Below are 27,633 nucleotides of genomic sequence, written 5' to 3' on the forward strand. Positions count from 1 at the left end.
CGTCAAACAGATAAAGTGAATCAGTTCCAACCTATTTGACACACACAAAAATGATCACTTACGAGACATAATATTCAATGTCTGCAGCCGATTGTAGTAATCGAAATGTTGTTGATAGGTACGAACGGAACTGTTAGATTTTTCATTATTTGGTAGGTCTGGTGTAGTACGCTACACTTTCATTTCGACTACGTTGATAAATTCAAATTACCAAAAATTGTTATTGTCGAGATTCTGTTTCGCCTCGTATCTTCAAAAAAAAGCGCCCTATCAAAAATCATCGAAGGGAAAAATATCCTTAGAAAAGTCGAAGTAATAGTCCCTTGGTTTTTTTGCAAATTAAAGAATTATGATAAAATCGCTGCCTGTGATATAATTCATACCTGAAGCATGTTTCCTCCCCATATCAATGGTTTTTAGTTTTAGATTTTTTAGAAAATTAAAAGTTCAACGTTAAGCACCGCAGTGCAGTTAGTGGACGGGTCGCACATTTTCTTTGAAGATGTGACGCAGTTTGGTGGAAGTAATAGAAGTGTGTCAAATAGTGTGTCAGACAAATCTGAAGGAGAACTGTATCGAGAAAAACTTAACGAAGGAAATGAACCTATTGAAATTCCTGATCTTACAATACGTCGATTGAAGATGGGTAAAATGAACAAGATATTGGAAATGAAGAAATAAAAAGTAACGAATCAATAGAAGAAGAAATACAAAAATTGGAAAACTTTGACAGTGTTAGTAATGAAATTACATGTGTATATATCAAAAAGAAAATTCTGTTATTGTTTAATGAATATATGATGAACTTTCCGAAAGTATTAAAATCCATTTTAGACGAATAAAAATTTTCTATTGAGGAATGTATCAACCCGAGAGTAGAACTAGCGGATGCTACCAGTGATTTATTCCAGAGAACAGTGCATTATGGACGAAATGACTATTTTATTGTAATGTATAGCACAGGCAACATAAGCAACAGGAAATCATTGAGACAAGCATTGAAAAATTTTCTTCCACTGAGTAGGTATACAGGTCTGTTATTGATAACGGGGACATTTCGGGTACAGGATAATATTGTAAACAGGGTTTTGAATAGCTCTATATACGGGTATATGAAAAAAATCAGGAATGCTTCAATCAAATTTATTGTTGATCCAAAAATGAAATCGAGCAGGTGCTGTATGCTTAATTCAGTAGAAGATTTTATAATGCAATCCAGGTCAGACTTTCACATAAATCTGAAAACTGTTGATGTGGATTCCACTCTGTACAACAGAAAATAAACTTTTCAGAGTGAATCTATCCTTTCAGTCATTGAGGGCAAGAATAATGATGATAATTCATCTTCAAGTGCAGCTAATAATAACGTAAATTGTGATTTTTTAGAACTAAACCCTCTGAAGAATGTATCTCTATGATGCTGTTAAATATTCGATCGATACGTAACAAAATAGATGATCTATACATTTTTTTTGAAAGTCAGGATTTTCCAAGTATTGTAATGTTGACTGAACATTGGCTAGAAGAGGGTGAGCCTCTGTATATACCAAATTACTTTATAGCATCAAAATACTGTAGAACAAACTCGGTGCATGGAGAAACATTGATCCTTCTCCACGAAAACATATTGTGAAACAGTTAGTTTTATCAAATGTACCAAATATGATTATATGTTGGTTGAGAAAGAATTTGATTTTTCAATTATTTACTGTCAAGTTTATGATGTATATATGTTATGCCTTTATCGATCACCATTATGTAATGAATATGTTTTTCTAGAGCGACTAGAAATGCTGTTATTGCAAATCCCTTCCAAGGCACTTATTATAATTACGGGGGACTTCAACATAAACTTCGAAAATAAACTCTCTAGAGCAACTTTCGAACTAGAAAACATACTGACAACATTCGATCTCACAATGCATGTTGATTCTCCTACACATATTTCTAAATACTCAAGTACTACTCTTGACTATGTATGTTCAAATACCCGAAAAATCAGCTGTAAAGTTGTCAGTGCTGGACTCTTTGACCATGAGTCTGTTGTGTTCAATTTCCAAGGAGGTCGAAAGTTATCGATGCCAAAGAAGCACTTTGGAAGAATCTATAGTACAAAAAAAAATTGATACTCTTGTAGATTTTTGCAATGATGCAAAGTGGAATGATTTACATCATCCCAATGACGACCCATTGAGTAGGTTTCATGAAACTCTCTCGAATAATTTCAATAGTGCGTTCCCTATTAGCAAAATTAAAACTAAAATTGAAAAGCTATGTGAATAAATTGGACCACCTTATGAATTATAACTCAATGAAAGTATTAGCATCTGAATCAACCTCAGTTAAGAGGTCCTTTCTAGAAATGTCTTACATTTTTGAAAATAACAATTGTATGAATAAAAAAACAGACATTAATCACTTGAGTGAAATTTATTCCTACTTATTGACTCTAGATAAAAGCTTTTATAAAAACAATATCAATTTAAACAATTCCATTGTATAATATATCTTAAATTTAATCTTTCATAATAATTTTACCAAACAAAATTTTACATTATACACTAGAGTACACTTGGTACTCCTAGTGAGAGTATATAAGTTTTATCAATTGACAGATGTCACTCTGGTATTTTAACGTTCTATTCTCAGACTCGTTCATTTGAATCCTGCACGCATGATATGAATAACGGTCTGACGAATAACAATATTTTATAAAAAATAATCTCAAGCATTTAGAATTTTATATCAAGTTTCATCTTCTCCAATGTATCAACATTTTTTCTTCAACATCAATGTAACCATCCTCACATAAGATGTAAGTCATGAACAATTAATATTTTTGATTTTACCTTATAACTTATATTATTGTAGTTTCCCTGATGATGGAAATAAAATTTTCCGAAAGCTTGGACTAACTTAAAAGAGTACTCATTTACTTGCTGCAATACCCCACTATCCAATAGTTTATATATATATATATATATATATATATATATATATATATATATATATATATATATATATATAGATAGATAGATATACACATATACACCGAGAACGGATACACCCAAAAGACAATAGATAAACTGTGATCATGATAAAAACACATAACAACTGTAAAATTATCATGATCACAACTTTCATATTTTAATTTTAACTCAACTCACATGCGACCAATCTCACTAACATTGTAAGTATCCGTCTGTTAACTTAGTTCTGTATTAATTCAAAATCTATCATCTTAGCTCCCTGATGATGACAATAACCATTGTCGAAATATTGGAAATATAATGTTATAAGAGTACACTTGCGCTTCGCTGCTATCCCAAATAACTCCAAGGAATTGTTCGTAACTAGTCAGCAAAGACTACCTCTCTCTCTATATATATATATATATATATATATATATATATATATATATATATATATATATATATAAATGTATATATATTTCACTTCTCTTCTTAGCAGATGTCAGTAATAGACAATTCAATGGAAGTAAGTCAATGCCAAAAATGAAAGTAAATATTCATTTTTAGTTCATCATAAATCCGATAGGGAGCGCGAGCGTATATTGACTCCTATTTGACCAAAAGTCGTGGCAACCCTGTAATACCCATTGAACGTGACTTCGGGACTCCCAGATCAGAATTTACACGTATTTGTATTGAAGTCTGAAAAGTTGAAGTTGATAAACTATAAAGAAATCATAACAAAGGCATAATCAGTTACGATAACGTTATAAATTTGATCATTACCGATTAAGTTCCAGGGTTTCTTAATTCTGCTCGAATTAAAATTCTCAATGAAGTACCTAATATTCCTGCTCATATTTCAAAAATATAATATAAAGTACCAATATCTTTATGATGAATCGAGAATAACCATTTGTTTGGTGGAATGGCTGAGAGTAAGCAAAATATTGTGAAACTATTTACGAAATAAAAATTTCTGCCAATCTTATAGACAAAAATTATTTTAAATTGGAAAGTTTGTACTACCTTGAATAATCCAACTGAAGTAAATCTATTTAATAAAATAATTCAAAAATCAAATTTTCAGGGGATATTCAAAATTGATTCATTCCTGAAAAAAGTTAACATTGAGGAAGTTATTCGAATATAAAAGAACAAACGAATGAATGTAGAAGTAATTAGAATAAAAGTTACTGAAAAAAAATTATTTTCAATTAAACTATCAGTGATCAGTCAATAAGGTAAACATCCTAGAAAAGAGGGTAATCCCAAATGAAAAAAAAATTAATTAAAAATGATTTTCTTGATTTATACTGATTTATTGATTAAAAATTGTTTAAAAAAAATGGAAGAATTTCAATTATTAAAATAATGTCTTTCAAAATTAGAAAGTAAAAACAAAAATACCAAAATCGAATCATTTTTATAAATAAAAGTCTTGCTGATATTCGAGGTATATGATTAATAGAGGGATAAGCTATAATTTTCCGAATAATTTGATTTAATCCTGAAATTCCTGTAGCAGAAATAATGATAATAAACACAAAAAAAATAAATTGTACTATGATTATACGTTAAAATAACTATAGGACCTAATTTTTGCCAAGTTAACAGAGTAAATGTTATTTTTGCTATTCCAATTTTCAATATAAGGGCTGAATTCAATATTGAATTTGAGAAAAAATTTAAATTTGAAAATTAATATCAAAATTGAAAACAAAACGACTACAAATTCCAATCTTTGTGTGATAAAATATTTTATTGCTAATTGCGGGGCTTTCAATCAGGAGATAATTGAAAGAAGATTAATTTCCAAACCAATCCATATTTCAAATCAAGAATATGAAGAAATAGCAATCAGAAAACCAAAAATTAAAAAAGGAAAAAATTAAAATTTAAATATATTTATAATTATAAAGAAAAGGGGTGAAACCTCCATAAATGGGGTATACATTCAGAAGCTTAATAAGCTTATCTTTCTAAATTTTAATATTCATTGTACACAAATTGTTCATATTTGTACATTAAATGTAATTTGCGAGAGTGTGGTGGCGGGCAATTTCACACATGATTGATTCTATGAAAATCATGCTTTTGTTAGATCGCGCATTTTTGGCTAATTCAATATATCAGAGAAATTCTATAGGGGATTTTTACTTTATTTATTCTAATTTCTTTTAGGAACTTTTGACGCAATTTTTTTTTCTGCTAGTTTTTGTTGATTTTCGTAGGAATTTTCTAGTGAAAATTTTTAATCAGAAGAAGTTCTACGACAAAAAAATACAAATAAATGCAAAAAATCATCAGAATTATATTCAATATTGAAGTAGGTACTGAAAATTATGAATGATATATTCATTAGTATATAAATATAATTATGTATGATTAATAAAATATAATAAATTGATAATAAATATAATTTTTATATAATGATATGAAATTATTTGAAAAGAAAGGTTCCTTTATCCCCAATATGCTAAAAAATCTTTATATAATTAAAGAATAAAAATCATATGAATTGAATTATTGCGAATGAAAATTTATTGGTGAAATTATTGAAAATTGAATTTCAAAAGTTTTAGGTGCTAATTTTTTTAAAGATGAGTGATAAGAAAATATATTGAAAATTATTTTTTGAAAAAAAAAAATTACAAGAATAAAGTACCCAAAAGAAATTATATACCTAACTTATAAAAATAATAAATTAAAAGAAAAAAGTACGCAGAAAAATACTCAATTTTGACCGATTTCGAAGAAATTTTTGTACTGGGCTAAAATCTTTTCAAATTTTGTGCAATTTTTTTTGCAAAAAGAATTATCAGAAATTTTTGATATATTGAAATTTTTTTGATTTAAAACGATTTCGAGGTAAAAATATGGTTATAAAATAGGATTTTGGAGAAAAATTTTCATTAAAAAAGATAGATAGATAGACATAGTGCCTATTTGAATGGTGAAGAGATAGAATTTTTTGGGAAATTTCTATTTAAAATGGGGATAATTGCAAGTATTAGTGAAGCTATATGAGATTTTCATTTCCATACTTGCGTTTCCTAACAACTTAACCATGCCACACAGCCCCCTACGACTCTAATTTAGATTCTACAACTGTGGGAAATATATATGATAGACCAGAGCTTCGGAAATGATACAGCCAAATATATCCTGTGTGGTCCAGTAAAATTGTTGGAATATGAGATTATTGAATAGATAGAATTTTCAGGAAATTTCTATTTTGAAAGGAATAATTGACAGTGTTAGCGGAGGTAGTAGAATTATTGAATGGATAGAATTTTGGAGAAAGTTCTATTTGAAATAAGGATAATTGAAAATGTTAGCGGAACTACGTGAGACTGTTGAATGGATAGAATTTAGGGAACATTTCTATTTGAAATGAGGATAATTGAAAATGTTAGCGGAGCTACTTGAGGCTGTTGACTAGATAAAAATTTGGTAAATTTCTATTTGAAATAGGGATAATTGAAAGTGTTAGCAGAGCTACTTGAGATTGTTGAAAGATAAAATTTTGGGAAATTTTCTATTTAAAATAGGGATAATTGAAAGTGTTAGCAGAGCTACTTGAGATTGTTGAATAGATGAAATTTTGGGTAATTTTCTATTTGAAATAAGGATAATTGAAAATGTTAGCGGAGCTAGTAGGATTGTTGAATAGAGAAAATTTTGGTGAAAGTTCTATTTAAAATAAGGATAATTGAAAATGTTAGCGGAGCTACATAAGACTGTTGAATAGATAGAAATTTCGGTAAATTTCTATTTGAAATAGGGATAATTGAAAGTGTTAGCAGAGCTACTTGAGATTGTTGAATAAATGAAATTTTGGGGAACTCTCTATTTGAAATGGGGATAATTGAAAATGTTAGCGGAGCTACTGAAGACTGTTGAATAGATGGAATTTTGGGGAAATTTCTATTCAAAATAAGGATAATTGAAAATGTTAGCGGAGCTACTGAAGACTGTTGGATAGATGGAATTTTGGGAAAATTTCTATTCAAAATAAGAATAATTGAAAATGTTAGCGGAGCTACTTGAGATTGTTGAATATATGAAATTTTGTGGAATTTTTTATTTGAAATGAGGATAATTGAAAATGTTGGCGGAGCTACTGGAGACTGTTGAATAGATGGAATTTTGGGGAAATTTCTAGTTAAAATAAGGATAATTGAAAATGGTAGCGGAGCTATTTTAGACTGTTAAATAGATAGGATTTTGGGGAAATTCCTATTTGAAATGAGAATAATTGAAATTGTTAGCAGGACTACTCGAGACTTTTGAATATATAGAATTTTGAGAAAATTTCTATTTAAAATAAGCAGAATTGGAAGTGTTAACGGAGCTACTTGGGGAAATTTCTATTCAAAATAGGGATAATTGAAAGTGTTAGCGGAGCTACTTGAGACTGTTGGATAGATAGAATTTTGGGGACATTTCTATTTGAAATAAGGATAATTGAAAATGTTAAATAGAGCTACTTGGGACTTTTGAATAGATAGAATTTTGGGTAAATTTCTATTCAAAATAGGGAGGATTGGAAGTGTTAGCGGAGCTACCTGAGATTGTTGAATAGATAGCATTTTGGGAAAATTTCTATTTGAAATAAGGATAATTGAAAATTATATACTTGAGACTGTTGAATATAGTATTTTGGATAAATTTCTGTTTAAAAAGGGTAATTGAAACCGTTAGCGGAGCTAACTGGATTGCTGAATGAATAGAATTTTGGAAAAATTTCTGTTCAGATTAAGGATAATTGAAAATGTTAGCGAAGATACTTGAGACTGTTGAATAGATGGAATTTTGGGAAAATTTCTATTCAAAATAGGGATAATTGAAAATGTTAGCGGAGCTACTTGAGACTGTTGAATAGATAGAATTTTGGGAAAATTTCTATTCAAAATAAGGATAATTGAAAATGGTAGCGGAGCTACTTGACTATTGAATAGATAGAATTTTGGGCAAATTTCTATTTGAAAACGGATAATTGGAAGTGTTAGCGGAGCTAGTAGGATTTTTGAATAGATAGTATTTTGGGGTTTTATGGTTCTATATTAGATCTCACAATCTCCACAGAAAAAATTCGACCGTTCGTAACATCATGGAATGTGCTGGATGAAGAGTCTCTCAGTGACCATAAATACATACTGTTTGAAGTCGTAGGATGAAGTCAACACTATAAATCTAAACATACCCAAGGTTGGCAAACGAAATAGCTAAACCGAGAAAAGCTCTATTCGATACTGAACGAACTGGAAGAAAACGAAACTGTCTACTCCCCAGAGAATTTCTCAAAACACCTGGTTCAGATATGTGACAAGGTTATGCCAAGAACCAGGAAAGGAATCTGCAAGAAATCTGTCTACTGGTGGAATCACGAAATTGCTAGCCTTCGAAAAGAATGCCTTAAGAAGCGAAGAGAATACACGAGAAACTCTAGAACAATCTCACTAGCGACACGGGAGATTCTGTGGGAATTCTACAGAGCAAGTAAAAAGTATCTCAGAAATAGAATCAAGAAAGCAAAACAGGATTGCTGGATAACATTACGTGACTCCATTGATAGAAATATCTGGGGCGACGGCTATAAAATTGCAATGAGGGGAATATTGGGGTTTTCTCCTCAAATTACTCTCACAATAGACGCAATGGAGAAGGTGACCAATCACCTCTTTCCGACTCATGAGGGGGTAACATTCATTTGCGACAACAGTGGTAGACTTCCACACTTCACAGACGAAGAGGCAAAAGCTGCCGACAGAAAATCAAAAAGTAATAAATCTCCTGGACCAGGAGGAATACCATCAGAAGTAATGAAGATGTTAGTCGCTGAAAAACCCGAGTACGTGCTTAGAGTCTACAATAATCTAGCAGATCGTGTAAATTTCCCCGTAGAATGAAAAAAAGATAGGCTTACTCTGATAAGGAAAGGTGACAAACCAATTGAAAATCCTTCTTCCTATAGACCAATCTGCCTACTGGATGTAGGCAGATTGAACATTTGCTGCTCGAGCGCATCAACGGAGAACTGGAACAAACCAGGGGACTATCAGCGAATCAATATGGTTTCCGAAAGCAACGGCAAACCACGGACGCAGTTAATGAAGTGATACTCTGTGCAAGGGAAGCCATGGCCCAAGGACTTCTCTGCGTTGCGATAACGCTGGACATCAGGAATGCCTTCAATAATGCATCGTGGCAGTTGATTCTGAACAAACTGAGAGACAGAGGGATATTGTAGAGCCTAATAAGTATTATCTTCTCATACTCGTCGGAAAGGGATGTGATACTGGAGAGTGAAGGAAGTGTCAAATCTATTAAAATAAGTAGTGATGTACCCCAGGGATCGGTGCTGGACCCCACTCTATGGAACATTTTATATGACGACTTTCTGAAATAGGAAATTCTGACGGAATAAAACTTATCGATTTTGCGGGTGATGTTGCTGCGATAGTCACAGCAAAAACAGAAGACCTTCTGGTGAACTTGACGAACAGGGGACTGGTCCGTATTTCAGAAAAAATGCACCGGCTGCGCTTGGAATTGGCTCCCGAGAAGACAGAAGCTGTCCTTCTCTCCAAGAGAAGGAAACTGAAACCAATAAGTTTTGATATCCAAGGAACAACGATTGAACTTAGCAAAGCTGTGAAATATCTGGGTATATGGCTAGACACACAGCTCACCTTCGCTGAACATATAAGCCAAATTGTAGTAGAAGCCGTCAGAACCGTGGCTGCACTAGCAAAGTTAATGCCGAATATAGGTGGCCCCAGGGCATCGGAACGACTAATCATATCCAGCGTGGTGCACTCCAAGATGCTTTACGGTTCACCTTCATAGTATACAGCCCTCACTAATAAAAAGCTACTACTAAAACTCACCCGAATACAGAGAGAACTGGCGATAAGGATATGCAGTGCATACCGGACAATATCCGCAGAAGCGGCTGGCGTCACAGCGACAATTCCTCCAATAGAACTGCAAGCTAGCGAGAGAAGAGACCGATATTCAGGCGTACCGAAATCGATTGCAAGAGGTAACTTAATGCACAGCTGGCAACAAAAATGGGAAGGAGGAACTCATGGAAGATGGGCATACTCCTTAATACCTGATTTACAAGTCTGGATCAATAGACCTTTGGTGAAGTGGATTATTTCCTTTCCTAGGCACTTTCGGGACATGGTTGTTTCCGCAAATACCTCTATGTTCGCAGGAAAGCTGAATCGCCAAATTGTCCGTACTGTCAAGCAGAGGACGACGTAGAGCATACACTTTTTATCTGTACAAGATGGCAAGATGCAAAAACTGCATTTTTACGCAAAACGGGAAGAATTTTCTGCGTAGAGAACATGATGCAAAGTCTTCAGGGTAGAGAAAAACCATGGAGTCATGCCTATAATACAGTACGATCTATCATCGAAACCAAAGAAGTGGAGGATAGGTGATAAAAAAAATGTATATATACATATGTCAAATATGTCAAGAAAAGACACATAGATGGTTATATAAAGCATTAATAATGAGACAGCAGCCTAAGTACCGAAGTAATGCGAAAGCGGTCCCAGTACTTGGAGCTCAGTGAGGAGAGGTTTTAGGTGGTAAAAATCCACCACTACGGAACGACCCTAGTCTTTTTGAAAATTTCCTCTCCTCTGACCAAAATGAAAAAAAAAAAACAAAAAAAAATTGAGGATAGTTCTATTTAAAATAAGGATATTTCAATATGTTAGCGGAGCTACTTAAGACTGTTGAATGGATAGAATTTTAAAGAAATTTCTATTCAAAAAAGGTAATTGAAAGTGTTAGCAGAGCTACTACCTTATCTAACTTCTGAATTCTGATATGACAGATTAGTGCACTGGATTCAAACCTCATTTATAAAGTTAAAACTTTTTTAAGAAATGATGACTTGAAAAACAATAATACTACAAGATAGAGCTTTCCCCTTGATAGAACAATTAAGTTATTTTCATGACCATGCATAAATAATTTCAATTATTATTAATGCATTAGTAGGCCAATCGATTATAATATTATTTTTAAATAAATTTCCACAGCGATACTTATCAGAAGGGCAAACTATTGAAATTATTTGAACTGTCTTACCTACAATTACTTTAATTTTCATTGCTATTCCTTCCTTACGTTTAATTTACATTTTAGATGAAAACATGAAAATAAGAAAAAATGAAAGCAGAGATTCCAAACCAAGCTACTTCATGACATCTTTCGATTATTAGTATCTACAATCGTCCTCAAATGAAAACTGATGAATATTTCATTTTCATTTTTTATATTACTTTTTCACTTATCGTTTGAACCATTTATTTTCATTTTAGACCACAATAATTTGTTTTCTTTAGAAATAAGGTCGGTAGCCAGGCGGTTCAACGTGGGTGCTTTGTTCACTCTCTCAATCGACCGATGGTTCAAGCCGCAGCGCAGGCTGAACGATCGATTTTCACTTGCTATCATTCAACCCGTGTTAGGAATCACACATTAGAAGGAAGACCTTGTCAGTCCTCAGCTCGCACAAGTTTTGACTTATGAGGGTTGTCGTTCGTAGGACTGCTACAGCTGGTTAACGGAAAAAACATATTCTATACATACTTATTAAAGTGTTCTATTTTTTCTAATATTATTTCCTTCTAATTGATCATTTATTTTAATTCTCTTTCCATTTTTGCCAATTATTTTTCTGTAACCATCTCAACTGAATATCTTGGGCCACTTCCTTTATTGATCCAAATAACTTAACTATTGACATGACTATCAAGAATTTCGCTCACTCAATTAGATAAAATTTTGTACTGAATTTGGAAGTTGGATTGTTTTTTAAAAATTATTCTTCATCTCTGTTCATACCTCTTTCACAAAATTTTCATAAAACTTGCTCATTTTCGTCCTAACATATGTCGGGAAAGACATAACATGAATGAGAGTGGTGAAATCTAAATTTAAATTGGTATCTTACGATTTGATTCTTTGGCAACATCGCGAATGCAAAATAGTTGTTAAGTACAAATAATATAATTATCCTTTCCTTTTTGATATATATATATATATATATATATATATATATATATATATATATATATATAAATTGCGACACAGAGTTCGAACTAATCAGTCTAGTTGAAAAAACCAGACATCACCAGAAGATGGCAAACGAGACTTTGCCGAAACGTTGTGAAAATAATCCTTATGGGGAGAAAATACACAGAACACGGAGCGAAACCCGAGAAAACAGTTCATCATACTTTATCCGTGAGAATCTTCGAGTTATATATATATATATATATATATATATATATATATATATATATATATATATATATATAAATATATATATATATATATATAAATATATATATATATATATATATATATATATATATATATATATATATAAATAAGTACCATTCTGATCATTCCCATATTCATTTCAATTCACGAGCCACCGGTAGACAGCTGTCTTGATTGATTTCAATTCAAGAGCCTAATAAAAATAACTGCGTGAACGCAAGCGAGACATAAGTGGAATATATATATATATATATATATATATATATATATATATATATATATATATATATATATATATATATATATATACCGGGTGTCCCAGAGCTTTTAGGCCAGCAGATATCTCAGTCACCTGCAGAAAAAAATTGAAAAAAAAAATGTATATCATAGAAGACCACCAGCACTTTCATGTAGCAGAGCAAAATCCACCCCCTCGCGAGCAACCCCTGCGAAACCACCCCTAACTTTTGTTTTTCAAATGGCAACCCCATGTTGTTTGTCGTTCAACTGACAGCTCTGGTTATTTCTCAACCAACGATATATCATAATTGTTCAAGAAAATTGAATACGTTAGTGGGTACTATTAACTGGACTGATCGAATTGTTCTGCATTGTAGACACCAGAAAAAGTGGACGCTACGCAGAAAAAGAGGCGATAAAATGTTAGAACTTTTTGTGCTTCCTTTCATTCCTCTGATATCTGGATCACACATTGCCATCAGTCGTGATATTGTTGTTGTATATCAAAATGCCTGTTATGTGGTTTTCTAATATAACATGCCTTTTACCTTCACTCCCAACGAATACGTTGATATGCTTTTAATTTTTGGTGAATGCCGAAAGAATAAACGTGCTGCGGAGAGGCTGTATGGGCAGCGCTTTCCTGATCGTCGACAACCAGGTCGTAATACGTTTTCGTATGTAGAAAATACCATGCGAACGGGATCATTTCCAGGAAAAACAGATCAAGTACATCCTACTCCCGTGCGAACTGAGGAAAATTGCATAAATGTGTTGGCCTACGCCGAAGCACATCCTCATATTTCGGTTCGTGCATTGGCGGTAGAGATTGGGATCAGTAAGTCATCTGTGCAAAGAATTTTCAAACAGTACAAGTATCATCCCTTCAAAATTCATTTACACCAAGGACTCAGACCTACCGATTTCGAAAGACGAACGGCATTCATTGCTCACATTCAAGTTTTAGTCCATGACAATCCAAACATCCTCAATCAAATCTTGTGGAGTGACGAATCCCGCTTCCATGATAATGGTACTGTTAATCGACATAACATGCACTATTGGTCACAGGACAACCCTCACTGGATTAGAGAAACCAATTTCCAAACAATGTGGGGTGTGAACGTGTGGTGTGGTTTACATAATGGACGACTCATCGGGCCCCATTTTTTCCAAGAAACTTTGACGGGCCACCGATATTTACATTTCTTGGAAAATTGTTTTCCTGCCCTCCTGGGCAGGAAAACAATATATACAGATATTCCACTTGAAGAACGACAACAAATGTGGTGGCAACAAGATGGTGCTCCTGCACATAACCATAATGTAGTTACTACATTCCTCAATGATACTTTTCGAGACCGTTGGATTGGAAATAGAGGACCTGTGCGATGGCCTGCACGTTCTCCAGATCTCACGCCACTGGACTTTTTCATGTGGGGATATCTGAAACGAGTTGCCTTCGAAACACAACCAATGAATATTGACCATTTAACCCAAACATTTTTAGAGGCTTGTCACACCGTTACTCCGGAAATGATTAGGGCTTCCTGTACTCGCGCGCTGATTCGGCGACTTGAAGCATGTGTGGCAAGTGCTGGCCAACATTTTGAACATTTTCTGTAGTATCATGTATCAAAATACAGATGACCTTAAACATTAATATTTCATTTGTGTTTTTATTTTCTATGATTCTGCATGTCATTCTACCTACCATGATACATCATTGACCGAGAAATGAAAAAGACTGTAAGTTGAACCAAAACAAACATGGGCGTGCCATTTGAAAAACAAAAGTTAGGGGTGGTTTCTTGGGGGTTGTTTACCAGGGGGTGGATTTTGCTATGCTGCATGAAAGTGCTTGTGTTCTCCTATGATACATATTTTTGTTTTAATTTTTGTTCTGCAGGTAACTGAGATATCTGCTGGCCTAAAAACTCTGGGACACCCGGCCATATATATATATGTGGAAAATGGAAGAGTTTTTTCAATTGAGTGTCAAGACGTTTCGTCCCTGGCTAGAGACTTTTTCAATTGTTTATTCGAAAAATGTTTTCATAACACATTGGATATTTGACTGGTTTCCTGAAATAGACTACCATGTTTATATTACTGTTGTCTTTCTTTTGAATTGATTCATTTGTTGAATGTTTATAATTTTTTGTTTTGTACGTACCTTGCTAAACATTATTGATAATTTTTCAAAATGTAAATAATGTCGAAGTGGTGTTGTTCTTCTTAACAGAACCTTAAAAAAAAATCTGTTTTTCCGTTAACCAGCTGTCGCACCCCTACGAACGACAACCCTCAGAAGTCGAAACTTGTGCGAGCTAAGGATTAACGAGGTCTTACCTTTTAACGTGTGATTCCTAACACGATTGATTACTAGCAATCACTATCAAATAAGAAGGACAACAGCACTTCAATATTATTTACATTTTGAAAAGTTATCAATAATTTTAAGCAAGGTACGTACAGAAAAAAAATTATAAACATTCAACAAATGAATCAATTTAAAAAAAACAACAGTAATACAGAAATTGAATTATATTTCAGGAAACCAGTCAAATATCCAATGTGTTATAAAAAAAATTCAAATAAACAATTGAAAAAGCCTCTAGCCAGGGTCGAAACGTCTTGACACTTAATTTAAAAAACTTTTCAATTTTCCAAGAGAATCCAAAACCCAAGAACAACGAAAAAACTATCCAAATGCATTGAAATTGTTCTGAGTTCGTATAAATTTCTTGAGGTTCATTGGCGGTAGATTCGGATACATTTCATTGAACTTTCTACATGTTCTGCTGATAATTTTGTCACACTGTCCAAAAATAATAAACAAATTCATAAGAACTTCGTTTGAATAGTTTTGTTCCATCGTTTTGAAGGTATTTGCAACTTCCGAAGTGACGAAAATGTCGATATTATTAGGAGAATGTCACAACGCTACTGTCAAATAGTAATCATGGCCTGCTTACCAAATACCGAATGGAAATACCATTCTGAAGGGACATTTTCACAAATAAATGTTCATAAGTCCGAAACTTGACTAGTTAGGTATAGGTATGATATACATAGAAAGAAAGCAAATTTCAGCAGCTTTCCGAATTTTCAATAATATACAGGGTGTTCCATTTAAAATAATCAAATTTCAGCAACTTTTTCAAGCAAACGAAAAAACTGTATTTTTTTACCACCCTGTATTGAAGTAACGGAGATTAGGCTGACGTGTGGGAAGTGTCCAAGTATCACCTAACTCCAAACCAAATTTCGATATCATAGTACTTCTTAACTGAAAGATATCGGCATTTTTAGAAGTCATGATTTTCGAAGAAAAAAATTGAAATTAATTTTTATTTCGAAAACGGTAACAGATAGGTATAGGGAAGTATCAAGAAAAGTTGTCGGGCAATTGTTGGAGATTCCAAAAATAATATTATATAGAGTGTTCCATTTGAAAAATCAAAGTTGCTACTGCTTTCTAATAGAAGCGGCAACACCGTATTGTCGAAAATATTTTAGTTGGCTAGAGAATGTCCGAATATGCCCTCCATTAAATTTTCAAAGTGATCCGTTGTCTGGTTCACCAGAAACGTCTAATGTGCATCCACCGTGAATCAGCCTGTATATATGGACACCAGGAACTTTCCAGGTTTTTTAATCACTTGAATGAAATTCATCCACTCATTAAATTTACGAAAGTAGTTGAAGAAGGCAACCAGCTCGCATTTCTCGATTTACTGATTATGAAAAAGCCGGATGGAACATTAGGTCACACGGTATATCGAAAGCCAACACACACGAATAGGTACCTAAACGCAAATTCACACCACCACCCAAAACAAATTCACGCGGTGACAAAAACACTCATTACACGTTCGAGGAGGCTGGCAGACAACGATCACAGACAACAAGAGTTGAACACCATCGAAACAACTCTACAAGTGAATAACTACTCAGAAAGAAGTATAAAAGCGGCTGCCAAGACCACACGGAAACAAAAAAAAACTCGAGATACACCGGTCATAACAACCACACTACCATATATTGCAGGAACAACAGATAAAATCAGCAGAATTCTTCACCGACATAACATATATCAACTTCGTTCGTACCAGAACGGACAATAAGGTCCATGCTTCGTAATCCCAAGGATCAGATACCACTGGAGTCACAAAGAGTGTATGAAGGACCATGCCATGATTGTGACAGGACTTACATCGGCCAGACCAACAGACGAATCATCATTCGCAAAGATGAACACAAATTAGCAGTGAAGGGAAAAGTCACCACGTCTTCTCTCTTCCAACACGTACTTCAAACAGGACATAACATCAATTTCGATAACACAAAAATGCTAGCAAGCAAGGAAAACTTTTACTCACGAACAATCAGAGAGGCTATCGAAATTAAAAGACGACCTAATAATATGAACAAGAGGGATGATGCGCAAAGATTACAATCAACATGGAGATCCGTTTTATCGCTTCGCACAAGCAATCAGACCGCTCAACCCCAGAAGCAAAACTCGGTACATGACAATATAGGTACAATAACAGAGACAGGAGAGGCAGCTCAGGTAATAAGATCAAAAAAGGTAGTCGAGCAAACACAGGTAGTGGCAGTAACGCAGGTAAAGGGAAACATCTATCCCTATAAATTGAGACACAGACCTCGAACTAATCAGTCTAGTTGAAAAAACCAGACATCACCAGAAGATGGCAAATGAGACTTTGCCGAAACGTTGTGAAAATAATAATAATCCTTATGGATATATATATATTTATATATATATATATATATATATATATATATATATATATATATATATATATATATATATTTCTTATATTTGAGCTATAATGAATTTTTTTTGAATATGTATATATATATATATATATATATATATATATGTATATATATATATATATATATATATATATATATATATATATATATATATATATATATATATATATATATATATATATATATATATATATACAGGGTGTCCCTGGACTTCCTCTTTTCCTCTCGGGAATGTATAGATGGGGTCAAAATATCACCAGTACTTCATATAACTTTTTTTCCTAAAAGTCTTCGTAACCAAGTTACGGGCCCTCGAATTTACAAAATGAAAAATGTTTTTCTTTGATAACTTTTCAAGTGAATATTCAAAATCATCAAAATTTTGGTAATTGACTAAACAAATGAATTCCGTCGATGAGCTTTCATGCAAGAGTCAGTTGTTTTGCTACAAAGTCAGGAACGGACTACCCCCGATGGTCCACACCCCAAAACTAAAGTACTCGTGTGGAAAGTCGATCGGAGCAACGAGTCTTGATAAAAATGTAGTTCTACTCGACGACATCAAACCCGCTCGTCCACCATTATTTGAAATGGCTACTCTACTATGAAATATCGAAATCATTCCATATTTTGTATGTACATAATACGTGTGGAATAATCACGTTTCGTGTTAATCAGTTATCTGAATCTCATGAAACTCAACATTCGAATGTTTCAAATTCTTCTTCACAGCTAAACTGTTGAGGAGTTTCACTGATAATTATAATTTTATGGGAGAAATTCTTTAACACGAATCTAAATTTAGCTGAAAAAACGCACATCGGAAAAAATATTCACTATACTAATAAAAAGCAAACGAATGAACTACAAAAACGGCTGCACATGATCAGGTGAAAAATATCCAGGGAATAATTATGTTCCATTTCTTTCACAGATGTTGACAAAAAAACCTTTTAGAAAGTTTTGATAAAAAATGAGAAACTGGAATGCGATTTTGTTTTGTTGAGTGGTGCGTTGTCATATGACTATCATTGTATTGTCAATATTCTATAGGATATTTTGAATTTTTTTGATATGGCCGAACAGTTTACATTCAATGAATATGCAGGTATGCATGTATTTTATGGACGAGCATTTTGTAATGCTGCAGAAGCTCGTCGTCTGTATTCCGAGCATTTTCCCAATCGAACGGTACCGTCAAGAGAAACATTAGAGCGTGTCGATCACAGCTTGAGGGAGACAGGTATGTAATAATTGATAATTAATTTGAGCACGTTGTTTTATTTCGATATTATTGTAGGTACAGTTTTGCCAAAACGAGGTGGTGAGGGCGCTCCTAGGACTGTACGTACCGTTGTATTGGAGGAAAATATTTTGGAAGCCGTCGCTGATGATCCTTCAATGAGCATCAGAAATCTATCAGAACAGTTCCATACATCCAAGTCCACTATTCATAGAATAATTAGGGAACAACTGCTCCACCCATTTCACATCCAGAAGGTACATGCCATGACACCTCAAGATTTTCCAGCACGACTGGAATATGCCAATTGGTTCATGGAGAGGCAAAGAGAGGATATGACTTTTATTAATCAAGTTTTATTCACTGATGAAGCAGGTTTCAGTAGAGATGGAGTTATCAACTCTCATAATCTCCATATATGGGCCGAAGAAAATCCCCATGGGATATTGCAAACCAAACACCAACGGAAATTCAACGTGAATGTTTGGGCTGGTATCATAGGAAACCATCTTATAGGACCATTCGTTCTACAGGACCGATTGAATGTAGAACGTTATTTGGAGTTCATTCAGAACGATTTGAATGAACTTTTGGAACATGTTCCATTGCAAACCCGAAGAGATATGTTGGTTATGAATGATGGCGCTCCTCCTCATTTTAGTTTGATTGTGCGTGACCATCTGAACCATATTTTCCACAATAGATGGATTGGTAGAGGTGGGCCATATTCATGGCCATCGCGGTCTCCGGATTTAAATCCATTGGATTTCTTTCTGTGGGGGCATCTAAAAAGCCTTGTTTACGCTACACCTATTCACACAAGAGATGCATTGTTGAATAGAATAACATTACATTGTGAAGCCATACGAAACGACCCTGGAATGCTATTTCAAGTACAGAGAGGGTGTCTTCGCAGACTAAGAAAATGTATAGAGAGAGAAGGTGGTCATATCGAGCAGTTTCTGTAGCGGATTTTTCATTTCTGTTTGCTTTCGAGGCTCTTGAGTTTCGTTAGTTAAACGTGTTTGCATTATAAAAATTCGTTATGAACATTTTACCTATCATTTCCATTTTCCTTAGAAACTGATATTTTCGAATAATTGTAGACATCTCAGGATAAATGTTGTTGAATTAACGTTATCATTATTATTTCTGCTTTGATAATTATTCATTTCAAATAATGGTGGAGGAGCGGGTTTGATGTCGTCGAGTGAAACTACATTTTTATCAAGACTCGTTGCTCCGATCGACTTTCCACACGAGTACTTTTATTCATAAAATTGTCCAAGTAACCTTAATTTGTTGAAAAATATTGAAAAATATCTGTCATTTCAAAGTTTTGGGGTGTGGACCATCGGGGGTAGTCCGTTAATGACTTTGTAGCAAAACAACTGACTCCTGCATGAAAGCTCATTGAAGGAGTTCATTTGTTTAGTCAATTACCAAAATTTGGATGATTTTGGATATTCACTTGAAAAGTTATCAAAGAAAAACATTTTTCATTTTGTAACTTCGAGGGCCCGTTACTTGGTAACGAAAGATTTTAGGAAAAAAAGTTATATGAAGTACTGGTGATATTTTGACCCCATCTATACATTCCCGAGAGGAAAAGAGGAAGTCCAGGGACACCCTGTATATATATATATATATATATATATATATATATATATATATATATATATATATATATATATATATACCAATGTAGGTAATAACAGAGGGTCCTTAATGACTTAATGACACCTGTGACAATGTGGGTACGCTAATCTGTAAACCGGTTGTTCAGGCCGGTTTACAGATGAACATCCATCCATCATGAACATCAGGCATCCGCAATGCCTGATGTTCATGAATTTCCAAACATTCCAAATAATTGAGTTTCCAAACTTTGCCTGCATAGTGCAAAATTTTCGTTTCGTTTATATTCGGAAAATTGTGGAATGCAACCACATCTTGAAAAATTATTTTCATCCAACATTTTTAACGGCGTTGTTTATCATTTCAGCCTATTGGAGTTCATTGCCGATTAGGTTTGGGACGGACAGGTGTCATGGTTGCTATATACCTCATTTATTTCCATGGAATGACAGCCGATCAAGCTTTGAAAAACTTGCGATACCTTCGACCAGGATCTGTGGATTCTCCCGTCCAAGAGGAGTGTGTTTTGAATTACAGACCAGCTGCCAGAATAGAAAATGAAAAGAGATTAAAGAAAATAACAAAGAAGTCCAATCATTTCTTGAGTTTCTTAAGAAATGATGAGAAATCAGGTGTTTGGGGTCTGCCTCGTGTGGAGTATGTTGTTCCTAAATGATCACGACTTTTGAAATGAATATGTAGGTTGTTTGACACATATCTTGATTAAAACTTGACAGCAAGACAGAAAGTGAGTTTTTTTTTAAGTTTTGGAATTTCAGTTAGTTTCAGTTCAGTTTTTTCAATAACATCAGTTATTGAAAAAAAAACTGAGAAAAACAAGCTGAATACTTTGAAACAGTTGACTTCTTGATATGCGAGTATAAGTGTTCTACGATGATTATGTGCTCGAAACTGCTGCTGCTAATCTCGAATGGGTACAGTCACCAAAAATTAAAAAAAATATGATGGCAGTGGAAGAGTTGAATGTTTATTGAAATATTTCCGTTCAATTTAGAACAGTTCTTGTTCACATTTACTGAACTCTATCAGGTTGATCGGAGCCATTTCAATTGCATACAACTTGTATTGTTTACATGTCTGGATTGCGCACACAAAGAAAAATACCTCAGGTTGAGAGAATCTCCATATCTCACAATACAGGAGTGCTCACTCTAATTCTTGTCCACTTAGTAGACCACATAAGGCAATAGGTTGGGTTGGTCTTTGATAGAAAAAAGTTTGAGACTTGATATTTCCAAGTGTGTAGAAAAAAGAACAAAAATTCATCAAAAGAGTACGCAATAGAAAATCTTTGGATTTTTGACAGGCGTACACCTTTCATATTTGTACGATAACTAGATATGTGCAATTGAGATACGACCGGTTAATTATTTCAATAAAATAATAATATAATGATGGTCGTCTACTCTGCATTAAACCTGACGAGGTGTGAGTTTATTCAATTTTGTAATGAATTTATTTTAGTTCATGCCAATTACGTTTGAAATATAAAACAATTTGAATTCTGGTTGAATTTCCTCAGAGAAATCCTTCTCTTGGCCCACACGTTACAAGAAGATTGAAGTCGGTACTTTTGATGGAATTTATGAAAATACGGAAATTGCACATTCAGATGAAAACTGCTCTACAGACTTTGAAGTTTGCAGTTTCATCATTCAGCAGAAGAAGTTTGTATCTTCTGACGAAGAATAAGTATGGTTATTCTTTCATCAAATGAAATACTAATGAAGGTTCGACGAAGTTGTTTGCCAGGGCTCTTCCGGCTTGCATTGAAGGTCACTACTCTTCTGGCGTAGATACAGTAGCAGCATTTTGCGACGTAACTAAATAGAACCTAGATCAGGTTCCAATTCATAAACTATTATCAAATATTTTTCCATCCAACCCAAAGTAGGTACTGCCCAAACAAAAGGACGGTTCACAATATACCTTTTGGCAGGTTTGACCCAAGAGAAACTCACCAAGAAAAACTCACCCAACAAACAACTCATGACCTTCATTCCAAGTGCGGAGAAGAAACGCCTTCGAAGAGAAACAATTTGGTAGTATTTGTCTTGAATATTGAACCTTGAAGTACAACTAATCCAATTCATGAGAAGGAATATTGGCAAAAATTAGGACGAGTATAATGAATCTCTATCAACTTCTATAAACTTCTCTGGGAAAATGGCATGTCAAAAAGTAGGTATTCTCCACTTCAAAAATGTCTTGGTATCCTTTAAGAACAAGATAATCTGATTTCAGGTATATTATTAGGAATTATGAACTGGAAAAAGAGTATCAAAACTCAATTATTCATATGGTATTATTTCAAGGTAGATATTCAATTTCGGATGACAATGTATGAAACTTCATACTCATGAAATAAAGAGGTCGAGAATAGCCAATTATCAACTTATTTTCACACCAATAGATAATAAGGATCTATTTGAAAATTTGTTTCACCTATTAGATACCTTCTGATATATCATGAAGACATCACTACAAAGGTATTTGATTTATTTGACAAAACGTCCAGAAGGCAGTTTGAATCACCAAAGAAAAATTCATTATACGAATTTGACAACAATTTCAAAAAGTTGGCCAGAAAGTTACCTACAGAAAATTCTATTGAATATTGAAATACAGTAAACGAAAATTTTGTCGATTTATTTCTGGAAGCGACTTCGATAATATGTCAAATAGAGCTGAAAGGACATTGTAAAAAACTCTCAGGCACATGTCCAGTTACTTTAGATTGATGTGCGAAATAGGTGGAAATGAAGCATATTCTTCTGGAACTATATTACATATACAGTCGAAAGCTGGTTGCACCCTCTCTTTTCAAAACTGCATCTGTTTCGAAATGGTTGGCCTTTTCATAACAACATAACACACGGAAATCAATCAAAAGAAAAGTATTCCATAACTATATGAAAAGTTCCTGATATTTTCAAGTTGGAAATTTTGGCATTGTCAACTTATACGTCATATTTGTACACAATTAAATTTTTGGCAATTGGAATACGATTTGATATAATTTTCAATTTTGCGATAGCCAGATGAATGATTATTGAAAAATAAGTGGAAATGTCATGTGAAACCTTTCTTCTGGCTGGGATATGATTTCTAAAATAATTTGTAAAACATGTGTAATTGATTTCCTTATTTTTCATCAAATTATAAATAATAAAGACCCATGATTTTTATGAACGTAGGAACAATTTTGTGTGGCAAAAATAATTTTGTTAGAGAACAAGCATATGTAGTCACTTTCCATATCATTATTTCATACCTAATGCAGCAATTGTCATCATCCTATGGCATTACTTTGTTGAAGAAATCAAGAGGTTGACGTAGGTAGATAGTGTTCATCTAATGAAATGTCGCAATAGTGGTTGAAATGTCCTATTTCATTTTTGACGTCTGATTTACTTTGAATTTGTACGCCACATTGGTTAATATGGTTATTTTGGATCTTTTGTGCCATACAGCAATTTGGACAGATCACAAAAGAGTATAATGCACCACACACTATTATGATAACACAAATCATAATGGATACAGTGATGTGTCAGAATAAGTGTTCGATCATTCTCAGTGTGCTGAAAGATTCAATCACAATGTTACCGTCTTTTTACGATATTTTTATGATGCACTGTTTGGAACCTTTGGTGTAGTAATGAATATTACTGGAATTTTTTCCAGAGGAATATTAAAACATCTTTGAAGATGATCACTTTGTGATCGAAACACGTGTCGAGGTGGTAGAAATAACGATTTGGTGTTGGGAAAAAACTCCAGTAATATTCACGATCTTCTTCACTCATATTAGGATTGGTGGCCGGTTGAGTGAGTAGACATGAGTAGTTTATTCTACTCATTCTATCGACCGCTGAGTGAAATAGTCATTTGAGGTCTACGGTCGGATGATTGATCTTCACTGCTTATCGTCCAACCTGTGCTAGAAATCGCAGGTTGAAAGGCAAGACCTCGTTAATCCTTAGCTCGCATGATTTCAACTTCTGAAGAATGTCGTTTGTAGGAAGTCGACAGCTGGTTGACAAAAAACCAGATTTCAACAGATTTCACTAATCAATATGACCAATGAATATGGAAAGTGTTTTATGTTTCATGGCCTTTATGCAACAGTCACTTCAGATGCTTCAATTGCAAATAACACTTTCATTGATATGTTACAGATACTAGTTTCGCAATGTAATTTGTCATGCTTGGGTATGAACGTTCCTTTAGTTCGCACAAGCGTTCTCAATATTTCTGAGCATTGCTTGATAGTTGGGAGGTTCTCAAACTAATGATTCAGAATGAAAATTAGGAATTATTCAAAATCACTAAATTTGAAGGAACTGGTTAGTTTGGTATGAATGCAATAATACATCAATGACACAGGAAAAGTTATGCTCTAGGAATTATTCAACCTACTAGATATTTCAAATTTTGATCATTCGATATGAATCCGTGTTAGGAATCACACGTTAAAAGGTATGACCTCGTTAGTCCTTAGCTCGCACAAGTTTCTCAACTTCTGAGAGTTGTCGTTCGTATGGAGGCGACAGCTTTCCCTTTAAAAAGCACTAATCACATTGGTGTTCAATTAGATTTTTGTATACCACACCCCATCCCCACGAAAAACCCTATGATACTTATAAAGCTATATGCTACCGACTTTCCAGTACCCACATGAAATAAATCGCAAAGAACAGTTGATAAACTGGTAAAATTACGATAGAATAACGGGATTTTCCATCCGATATTCGGTTCATAAAGTCCGCGAAAGATTATTTATAAAGTATTGTACTTTTTGGCACTGAATACATACCATTTCGTAAAAAAACAATACTTTTTGTTCAATTCTTGCATATATATACCGTCACTGAAAAATTTTTTTCAATACAACTGCAAATATCCCAACTGAAGTTATTGAGTTTTATTTTATACAGCAATATTTCGATGCAGCAGGTAATTCCCAATACACCAACACAAAGACAATTTAATAGGTTTGTTCCAACAACACATCTGATCGGTCATAAACTGTCAGAAGCATGCGCACAACAAATATTCCGTTCCAACAAGAGTCGATTCCGAAATTCTGACTAGGAATGTCATGTTCCAACTAAAACTCTGATCGATTTGCAACTGATATCCAACCGCTTGATCAGTCCGAAGATTTTTCTCGAATTGCTGCTGACGGACCTGCGCAGTTGCTTTGTTACGGCAAAGCTGAGCTAAATTCAAAATGTGATGGTATGAAAACAGCGGGTTTTGTTTGGGTTAGGTTTAGGTTAAGTGTTTCTAAAGTTTCTATACACAGTGGTCAGTGGTTAGAAGTGTATCTGTCAGAATGGTAGATATATCATCAAGCTCTGGTTCCAGTGAAGATCTCAATGAATGGACGGATTCATCCGACGATGAAATTATGTTGGTGGAAAATAGGGCAAGGCCCAAAAACCAGGACTTTTTGGAACAAACAGTTTCACAATATAATAATCAAGAATTCATGGAACATTTCAGAATTAGTAGAAGGCTGATGGCTCAAATTGTGGAGCAGTACCAAAATGCAGATTCATATAAACATCACTCTGGAAGTTATGGTAAAATCAGTGCATCAAGCCAAATTTTAATTTTCTTATGGTTCTCTGGTCATGCCACAGCTTCTTTTCGAGACGTTGCAGATCGGTTTAACATTTCTATAAGCAGCTTATTCCGTATCATAAAAAGAGTTATCCATGTTTTAAGTAATCTATCTCCCCAAATTATAACATGGCCATCTCATGAAGAGAAACGAGAAATTGAGATGTTTTTTCATGAAAAACACTTCCCAGGTGTTATTGGGGCTATTGATGGAACACATATTCGGATTGATAAACCCGAAATCGATCCTGATTCTTATTTAAATAGGAAAAAATATTATTCGTTACACGTAAGTTCAGTATTCAATTATATGAATATTTCATCGTTCTGAAGACATTATTTGAGTTTTTCCTTCTCGAAAATAATATTAAACAAACTTCTATAGTGACTTTTCCATTATTCAACGCCAGACATGTAATAAATATACTTGTCCCATTTGGGTATGAATGAACTGTCTGTGATTGATTAATAGTTCTATTTTTTTAAGAAGCTATATTTTTTATACTGGTTTATTGGGGAAGAAAAAACCAAAAGTTCTTCAGAACTTTCAACAGAAATATATTTTTTCACTTCTGATTGTATTTTCTTTTCAGATGCAAGCTGTTTGTGACAATAAAATGAAAATTAGAGATATATTTATAGGATACCCAGGATCTGTTCACGATAGCAGAGTTTTCCGAACATCAACACTTGCCGACTCCTTGCCTCAAAAATGTGGTAACAATTATTTCATATTGGGAGACAGTGGATACCCATGTCAACGGCATCTGATAACTCCATTCAAAGATAGAGGCCACCTAACTAGAGCACAGAAGGCCTTCAATAGTAGAATTTCAACAAACAGATATGTGATAGAGCATTGTTTTGGCATACTCAAACAAAAATTCAGACAATTATACCATATTAAGCTGAGAAAAATAGATAACATTGTTCATTTCATTCGAGCATGTTGCGTGCTGCATAACCTTGCACTGGATGATGGTTTTGAAGATGCCGGGGAACCTCTATGTGCAGCCGATATTCCAATATTGGAAGAAAACGTAAATATACCAGACATTGAAGAAGAGGAAGTACTTAGAGACGATATCAATGAAGTTTTATTTCGAAATCAATTAATGTACGATATACTTTGAAATAAAGACAACACAATGGTATACCATAGCCATACAGTAGAAACACGGTAGTGTATGGCTATGGTATACTGGGGTAACACCAAAGACAAAATTCTCTATGGGTAACACTAAGAAAAGGATTGTTTTATTTGAAGAATCATCTATTGAATAAATATCGTATTATTTGGCACAAGTTACTAATGAAATTAAAAAATATACCAACCCACTGTACTGAACACTATTTATTTAAGTAAGAATTAACACATGAATATACTCTTCAATACAAATAAATAACTATTGAAAATAATAACAATTGGAATTGATGCCAAAACAAAACAATATAACATTCTTAACTTGAATGAAAAATAATTAGGTTCACAGCAATCTTAGTAAGAATAAATAACTACATTGAACATAATACAATTCATAGGAACTACAAAACAAAATCACATTTCAATACCAACAATTGGAATGAACCTGGAAACAAATTAACATTACTGAGAGATAGTCTTCCTAAACCCCTACAAAATCTATTCATATATTCTCATTGGAGAAAGGAATGTTTTTTTCGATACATCGTCTAATTAAAGCATTCCTTTCCTCTATTAGATCATTTTTACGTTTCTTTTCTTCAAATTTTTGTTTC

The 27,633-nt window shown here is 33.7% G+C and overlaps 1 protein-coding gene and 1 long non-coding RNA gene across 2 annotated transcripts in view; both read left to right on the forward strand.

The window, feature by feature from the left end:
* The window catches only part of LOC111515118 (dual specificity protein phosphatase 23), a 56,436-nt gene extending 35,465 nt beyond the window's left edge, over positions 1-20,971 (forward strand). Inside the window, exon 4 of the mRNA XM_074176905.1 lies at positions 20,591-20,971. Within this exon, the coding sequence (XP_074033006.1) occupies positions 20,591-20,899 (309 nt within the window). The 3' untranslated portion in view covers positions 20,900-20,971. The remainder of the gene's footprint in view (positions 1-20,590) is intronic.
* Positions 3,127-3,304, forward strand: LOC141482909 (uncharacterized). The gene is made up of 2 exons (XR_012465800.1): positions 3,127-3,190; positions 3,246-3,304. It is a non-coding gene; the product is annotated as an uncharacterized lncRNA (long non-coding RNA).
* Positions 20,972-27,633: the final 6,662 nt, after the last annotated feature.

This window comes from Leptinotarsa decemlineata, unplaced genomic scaffold (genome assembly GCF_025532065.1).
Source record: "Leptinotarsa decemlineata unplaced genomic scaffold, Ldec_3_MD MMD2_P_RNA_scaffold_14, whole genome shotgun sequence".
NCBI lineage: Eukaryota > Metazoa > Arthropoda > Insecta > Coleoptera > Chrysomelidae > Leptinotarsa > Leptinotarsa decemlineata.